Here is an 8,893-nt window from a genome sequence, read left to right on the forward strand (position 1 = left end):
CAAAACCCAAGTCAAGTCTTATTGTTGACTGTCATAATTGTGGTGCCAATCATGAGTCTAAAAGAGAGAATTGCTTAGCATTTGGTCAGCAATGCCACAAGTGTTAAAAATAGAATCACTTTCAAAAGATTTGTAAATCAAGCAAGCCTCATTTAGTTATTAAGAAAGGTCAGTCAAAAAAGCAAGTTGATCATGTAGAGATCTGTAACCCTACTTTCTGTGTAGATGGTGTATCAGTGGCAGTGTAAAGGTTAATGCAGTAGATTTGTTGGCAAAGAATGAAGTATTTTCTACTATCCTGATCAATGGTAAACCCACAGAGCTCAAAGTAGACACTGGTTCAAAATGTAATGTAATATTAGCAGAAACATTTGCTAAAGTGAGGGCTGGTGAGCAACTTAATTTGGCCAATAGTGTCAAGCCTGTTGCTTATGGAGCTGAAGAGATTCAAACCGAAGGCTCAGTAGTGCTTTCATGCTATTCGGCTGGGAACAGTTACAGCTTGTAATTTTATGTAGTCAGAAGACCTGTGCAGTCATTATTGGGTCTCAGACACAGTTTGAGAATGAAACTACTTTCTTTTATCAAAGAAGTCCATCATGTAAGCACGTCCCAGTTCCAGCTTCAGTGACTATATTTTCTGAGTATGCTGATGTTTTTAATGACAAGTTAGGAAAACTTCCAGTTGTGTACTCCATGAAAGCAGATCCAGAGGTCAGTCCAGTGATCAGATCAGCAAGGAGAGTTCCAGTAGCTATGCAGGACAAAGTCAGGTCCAGTTAGACAAAAAAGTGCAGCAAAGTGTGATTTGTCCAGTCACAGAACCAACTAAGTGGGTGTTTTCCATGGTAGCTGCTCATAAGAAAAATTCAGATGAAATCAGAATATGCATTGACCCAAGGCATTAAAAAGACCTCATCATCCTATGCGTACAGTCGAGGAGATTGCCACCGTCATGCCAAATGACACTGTTTTTTCTGTCTTAGCTGCAAAGAGTTCATTTTGGCAAGTAATGCCAGATCATAAATCTTCACTACTGACTACATTCAGTACCCCATTAGGTAGATGCAGATTTCTCAGGATGCCTTTTGGAATAAAGTCTTTCAGCATACAATGGAGCAAATTTTTTTCAGGCTACCCGTGTGCAATAATAGTTGATGATTTACTGGTTGGAGGCAATGGTGAAGCAGAGCATGACAGAAACCTCAGGAAAGTTCTGGACAGAGCGTTTGAAGTGAATTTAAAGCTCATTTCTCTGAAATGCAAATTCAGACTACCAGAAGTTACTTATGCAGGTCATTTAGTTACCATTACAGGCCTACGACCAAACCTTTCTAAACAAGCAGCCATTCTTGAGTTGCCAGCCTCAGACAATATCCAAGCTTTACAGCATTTTCTAAGTTTGATTATTTGGGCAAATGTATCCCTGACTTTAGTGAGTTATCAGTGCCTTTAAGAGAAGTGACACACAAAAATGTTACGCGGTCATGTTAGAACAACACCAGAGAGCATTTGACAACCTCAAACAGCAAATTGCCAACCCGTCTACATTAAGATACTATAATGTCCACAAACCAGTAGTTCTTTCCTGTGATGCTTCAAAGTTCAATCTTGGTGCCATTATTCTTCTAGAGGGCATACCTATTGCCTATGCATCTAGAACTCTTACTCAAACTGAAATGCAGAATGCTCAAAGTGAGAAGGAACTTTTGGTAATTGTGTTCGCATGTTCGAAATTCCATGATTATATTTATGGTCGAGCTATCCACATAGAAACTGACCATCAACCTGTAGTCACTATTTTAAAGATGCCTATGCATTCAGCTCCAGCAAGACTACAAAGAATGATGCTCAAGTTACAAAGGTACAATTTCAAAATGGTTTATACAAAAGGCAAACTTCTTTATCTGGCTGATACCTTATCCAGATTGCCCAGAAATACCACGGAACAGCTTGATGCAGAGAATTTTGATTTCGATGTCATGGAAGCATAATTTTTATACCACGGGACTTGAGCTAAGAGATCATACAAAGACTGATCCTGTTTTGCAAAAGCTTACCCACTTCATTAATGTAGGATGGCCGTCAAAGCAATCTTGTGTACCACTAGAAGTGCAACCTTACTTTCCATACAGAGATGAGATACTGATGGAAGATGATATCATTTCAAAGGTCCAAAAGTTATTGTTTCTACTTACAACGTGAATACATTCAGGTTTTGCATCATGGTTCTGATTCTACCAAAAGAAGGGCAAGAGGACTAGTGTTTTGGTCTTCTGTATCGAAAGACATTGATAAAGTGCTTTCTTCTTGTTCAGTATGCAACAGTACTAAGCCACATTTGCAAAAAGAGCCACTTCAGCTAAGCCAAATTCCTGAACTACCTTGGTCAGCAGTAGCAACTGACATATTTGAGTGGCACAGTCAACATTACTTAGTGTTGGTAGACTCTTATTTGAACTGGTTTGAGAGCAATTTGCCACCTAACCTAACGTCCAGTGCTGTTATTACTAAGATGAAACGTCATTTCTCGGTCCATGGTAGTCCACACAAAGTTATTTCTGACAATGGCTCTCAGTTTACCAGTCAGTTGTTTAAGAGATTTGCAAAAGAGTGGGACTTTATCCATGTTACTAGTAGTCCTGCATATCCTCAGTCAAATGGCCTTGCTGAACGTGCAGTACAGAGTGCAAAGCAATTACTAGAGAGGTCAAAGCATGACAATATCAGTGTTTTCTTGAATTTACTTAATCTTAGAAATATACCCCGTGGCAACCTACTTGGGTCGCCTGCTCAGAGAATTCTGTCTAGACAAACCAGAACAACTTTGCCTATTAGTTCTAATTTGTTGGTGCCTAATGCTAAAAAAACAGAGCAATTGAAGCCCAGCTTTTAAAGAAGCGTTCTTCTCAGAAGTCCAGGTATGATAAAATGAGCAGATTTCTTCATCCTTTAAAAGAAGGAGAGACAGTGAGGATGCAAATGGCGAAAGGCTTTGATCAAATTGGTCAAGTGAGAGGTATATGTGCTGAGCCAAGATCCTACTTAGTGGAATCCGAAGGTACAGAATACAGGAGCAACTACAGACATCTTCTTCCTGTTTCAGAAATGATGTTGCAACATCATACCTGTGATACAGACTCTAGATCTCAGAGCAACCCTGACAATGTTTATACTGAAGACTGAAGTCTCAGTATCCATTCCTGTTCCAGATGATGTCCCAGTTGTCCCCAAAGTTGAACATTCCTTGAAGACAGTCCCCATTGCTAGATCCACGTCTGACTTTTATGTTACATGATCAGTTCGTATTTCTAGACCTAGTTTAAAATACATAGCAACCTGGACATGAATGTTTTATATGCATCTGATTTTGTATGATTGCATGTCAGAGAATTAGTTCTGCATAATTGCATGTCATTGAATACTGTCATTTGGTATATGATCTGTTCCTCAGAGCGAAGATGTAGAACAGAGCGTGTGTGTGTAACTTTAAGAAGCATTTCCAGATGTACGCACATGCATGTAAAATGTGAGCACATGCAGGCAGTACTACCATTTTGAGAGAACTGCCAGAGTGTTAACATGTATGAGTGTGGTAGTCAGTCTGTTTATAAGTTTATGTAAGTTTAAGTTACAAAGCCTCATTCCTGATGTTTGTGTGTAATAAAGCTGGTTGAAATGAACCCATGAATGTTCGTCTGTTTTATCCTGACCAGACAAGCGACAGTACGTAAGAAATAAGGAAGCATTCTTTGTTTGAAGCAGAACTTATTGTATCTGCTTTAGTAGATTATATTACTTTGGAGTTAACAGCACCAGTTGTCTGCCTTTCACAACAGTATCTCCTTGTGGGAAATAAAACTCAAAGAACTGAAAGTGGCCTGGAATACAGCTTTATAGGTAAGTGTATGCACTATCTGCAATCACTGAAAGACCTGTATTGGTTCCTTAATGTAAAAATCTGTCCAGATAAAAATACTCAGGAGAGTGTAAAATCCCAAAAGTTATAATTTACTCTTAAAAGTGACCTGTCGTTGAAGATCTGCTGTTGAGGCAATTACCTAACATAGGTGTGCTTTCTTTTTCCATAATCGCCATAGCATGAAATCTGTTTGTAAAATTAATTTATGCATTGGTTAATGTTTGAGAGCTAGTATCTCAATTATCTTCTTTTCCTGCAACAGCGATCCTGTTATTCACACAACCTTTACTGTGAGTCTCTCTCACAAATGTACTTTATCATGGCTGGCAAGAAATGTTGAACCTATTAAGTAGATAGGAGAAAGTGAAAAAACACTCTAATCACCCTTGATAGCTGCCTGAATGACAACCCCCAGTCTCCTGTGACTCAGTGAAGGGAGTGACTGGGATGATAGAGGGTCTGATGTTTGTCAGAGTGAAAAATGGCAGTATTGCAAAGGACTCTTGTCAGCCCTGTTGTGAATATTTCCAAATGTCCACATTTTAGAATATTTTGATGCTGCTGACAGTCGATAATGAGTTATCAAAGATATCACAAAGTTATAAAATCAAGAATGAGATATTCCTGCTTATTGGGGGTTCTAATTTGATGGAAGCTTCTTAAATCCTGTAATTTTTTGCATATCTTCTTTTTCTTTTGCAGAATCCCAAATTGTATCAGACGATGAAGACCTTGATGAAGTTCTTCCTCTTCCATCATCTCTGCCCATCGAAATACCAGTACCTTACAATTCAGTTTCTGAACTCATAGGTTCTCAAAATTAGTCTGAGTATGAATGCTTGAATTGATCTCTGAATCCTAGCAAAACAGTAATGCTGTTAATCCTAAATGTCTTACATTACTACTTATGCGCCTTTACTTTCTTGTGAAATTGGAGTATTACTTTTGAAATTTGAAATTACTACATATGAACCGCTATGTATATTATTCAAAACATATATATATATATTTATATATATATATATATATATATATATATATATATTCAAAACACACACACACACACACATATATATACACACACATCCTTTACAAGAAATGGTTCACCTTTTTTTACAAAAATATCTTTCTTATCAAATTAAAAAAATATGAATATAGTTTCTCAGTTTCTGTTCTAAAAGCAGTTTCTTTCATTTACATAACTGTAGTATCTAGAGAAAGGTTTCTTCATTCTGTTGTAAGTCTAAAGTATGTCATACACTTCTTTTTCATTTGTACTAGTAATCTGTTGTTGATTGTGATGTAAAGGATATTATTTCAGCCTAATGCCACCACAATAGCAGTGCAATTTATGGAATATTCTCAGAGCTGATTTTCTTCTTTTGTTAATATGAACTCCATGCTGTTTTTTTTTTTCTTTTTTCATTGTGAAACTATAGAAATTGTACCATGGGACTTAAAGTACTTGTGCATAGTCAAGAATTTCCTTTCCATTTACTAGTTGTATTTCTAGCCCCTGTTTGCCAAGCTGGAATTCCATCATGTCTGGGTGTCAGCATCCTGTAATTTTAATGACACATCTTGTAAATCTTTCTTCATTTCTTTCTTCCCTGCCTATGATAGTGCTTAGTTACCTTTTGGTGCTCCTTTTTTGTTGGAGACACTGCAGCTTGTGGCTGAATCCGAAGCATTGTACTTGTAAGTGTGAGGTATCTTCCCAGTTTTCATATAATTTCACATTGGTGGCTGTGATTGATGACTGTTAGCTTCAGCACTTCTATGGAGCAGATGTTTTGGTTGTTCCTACATCCCAGATGAATGGTGTTTAACTAATAACTCAAGCACTGGAGGAGTAGGCTGGGTAGGGAGTAACTGATGCTGTTTCACATATTTTTGGGGGTGGGTGTTGGGTGAGCTGCACTACAGGACCATAATTTGGGGGAGGTGGATCAGTAAGTACAGTCACCAAGGAGTGTACAGTGCTGCAGCTGAGGATCATGGATGTGTGGAAGCATGTGGCTACACTGGCACAGCATAGTGGACATTGTGGCAGGCTTTTCATCCAACAAAGAGAAAAAAAATCCTAACTCCTGCTGGGTGATGGCCATGATCACTGGCTATTACCTCCCTCTCCGGGTCTCCATGAAAACTGTGGGTCAAGAGGAGGAGGAATAGGCCATTAGGGGATGGTGGCTTGATCATCACTAGGGAGAGGTAGATCAGAGAACAACAAATTTATTTTAAAATAATTTTCTAGCCATTTATTCCAAGTTAATGGAAATTACTTATTCACTTTATAGTGCTGCTGATTATTGGAATTACTTTGTTACATGTGGTAGTGATTTTTGAGTGGCCCAGAGTCATAACACCTCAGAAAAAGAGCAAGATAGTTGTTAGATTGCCTTTCAGTAATCAGATTTTCTCCAAAGTACAATGATCTCAGTGCAAAAATAAAGGGATGTGGCAGTGAAGTTCCCCATATGGAGGTTCGATGGAGACTTGCCCCACCATAGAAATACTTTTTGTTTACACTCACTGACTTGCAGAATAATAAATATCAGTATATGTGATATTCATATGGGTGTACCTGAATTGTCATTTACAAGATGTTGTTGCCAAGCTACTGTAATGCAAGTTTTTATGTGTCAAGGAGACGTAATGAGCAAGTTTTGGAAATGGTTTTGCTTGTTGCTTTATATGTGTCTCTTCATTTCTATGCAGAAGCATCTTGAGCAAAGGATTTTAATGATTACCTTTTGCCTTCTTGGTGTTGGTCCCACATAATTTTTTTTTTTTTTTTTGTCAAATCTTGGGCGTCCTCAGAACAGCATATTAAACATGGCCTGGGATTAGGACAGGGTTCCACAGGATCCCACAGACTGGTCTGCTTCTAACTATGCAACTCTTACCTCACTCCTGCATTACAAATGATCTGATTAGGTGCTCTGGTGAGACATGAATGAGTTATAGAACTCTTGCCTAACCTGTAGGTGCCTGGCCCTCACCCAAGAGAAGAGGAAGGAGTGTGTTGATTGGACAATGGTAGGGAAGTCATGAAACAGTATCCTTCAAATGTAGCTAGCTTCATGTTCTGGGTGGCTTCTAGACTCAATAAGCCTGGAGGATGTATTTAGAACTACTCCCCACCTCAAGTCCAGGCCTAGGACAGTTAGTGGAGTATTTCATAAGTTCCACCAATACCAACCAGACCTTTTAATACATAGTGTTTTAGAGTATATACGTATTCCACCTTAACACTTTTTTCAAGCATTATACTGGAAGTCTTTTTTCAGATTCACCACAGTAGAGTAAGTGATATGCAGTGGGTGGCTGCGGTGGTGCAGCGGTTAGCGTTGCCACCTCACAGCAAGAGGTTCTCCAGTTCGATCCTCGGCTGGGGTGCCTTCTGTGCGGAGTCTGTATATCCTCCCTGTAGTCACGTGGGTTTCTTCTGGGTGCTCCGGTTTCCTCCCACATCCCAAAGACATGCTGTAGGTGGATTGGACACTCTAAATTGTCCCTAGGTGTGTGTGCATGCATGTGTGTGTCTTCTATGGAAGGTTGGGTGCCGGGCTGGCAACTCGACACTGTAAAATTCCACTACCAATCATGTGCAGACAGGTGGTTCGCTGTGGCGACCCCTAACCGGGAAAAGCCGAAAGAAGAAGAAGAAGAGAGTAAGTGAAATGCAGTACACACTGTTGTTTCCCTTCTACTAGTGTAACAAGGACCATGTTGTTGTTTATATGTGCCTCTGGATTTCTGAACACTAGTAGCTTAAGTACAGGATTTTAATTGTTACCCTTTGCCTTTTTGGTGATCACCCCACAGACTGATTTTTTTTTTTCAAATCCTATGACCTCAAGATAGCATATTAAATATAAGCTGTTTTGTGTGCAGCCTTGATCCGTATAGAGCCAGTTAAAGCTAGCTCTGGGGATGAGCCTGTTCCTATCTGCCTCAAGTCTGCAAAACAGCCAGAAAATATGCAGTGTCATTTTTTTCTGTGTATGTGATTAACCTCTGGGTACAACAGTCAGTAATTGGCAATTATGTTTATGAACTGAAATTTTGTAAAGCTGAGCTTTTCTGTATGACCACTTGCTTAATAGTGTATTTTTCATTTCGATAAAAAATATATGTTTAAAATAAAACAGGCAGATAATACACTTGGTCAGGAAACTAATTGAAATGCAATAGATGATCTCTAGTGTGATTCTTTTGAGAATGAGAAAACACCTGTTTTTAAACAACAAAATTACTCACAGAGAATTAGCTCAGACGCAGTTTAAGCAGGCTACATCACATTCAGCCTGACTTGTGAAACAAGTTACTAGAAATGGTATATACCTCATTCTTATTCAGCCACCCCACATTTTAAGTGTTCTTCACAACCTGTAATAGTGCGGCTAATAGTTTCCTCAAAGAATCGAACACTTGAAACTCATAAAGAATCACTGACAAGAGACTTTTGTAAGGGCCCTATCCTGTACACAAACAATATGCTTACACATGGGACTCAGTTTTGTAGATAGTTTCATGTGTTGTGATACTAGGCAATAAAACAGTGCTGCCATCTTGAGCTATCTTTAGCAGTTCATGACTGCACTTTAGCAGTTCATGACTGCACCAACAGGAAAAAAAAGAACTTAAGTAAGAACATGTTTCAGGTCAGCGGTATTCCATGCAGCCCTTGCATCTAAGCAGTTTATTTTATCAAAGTAATAGTTACCATGGCTGAAGGAGATAATGGAGAATGCAAGACTTCCAGAATAGCATGACAACCTGCTTATACTTGCAGTGCAGACCATCAGGTACACAGCACACAAAGAAACAAGATATCCTGTGTTTGCCAGCTAGAGCTTAGATTATATTAGTCCAGGTCATTCGGACTCTATTATTGAAGTTGCTCAGAATGGAGCTAGACCACAAGAGTTCCCTTACAAAGCTTCCATTTTAAGGTTCATGCCT

The 8,893-nt window shown here is 38.9% G+C and overlaps 1 protein-coding gene across 2 annotated transcripts in view; it reads left to right on the top strand.

Moving 5' to 3' along the window:
• CCHR3.PART0H10orf67 (chromosome chr3.part0 C10orf67 homolog) overlaps positions 1–6,498 on the top strand; it is a 2,394,588-nt gene extending 2,388,090 nt beyond the window's left edge. For both annotated transcript variants that reach the window (XM_044064557.1, XM_044064559.1), the window contains one exon: positions 4,625–6,498. In XM_044064557.1, the coding sequence (XP_043920492.1) occupies positions 4,625–4,746 (122 nt within the window). In that variant the 3' untranslated portion in view covers positions 4,747–6,498. The remainder of the gene's footprint in view (positions 1–4,624) is intronic.
• The last annotated feature ends 2,395 nt before the right edge of the window (positions 6,499–8,893 follow it).

The sequence above is a fragment of the Protopterus annectens genome, chromosome 3.part0, assembly GCF_019279795.1.
Source record: "Protopterus annectens isolate FY-2018-M chromosome 3.part0, PAN1.0, whole genome shotgun sequence".
Taxonomy (NCBI): domain Eukaryota; kingdom Metazoa; phylum Chordata; order Ceratodontiformes; family Protopteridae; genus Protopterus; species Protopterus annectens.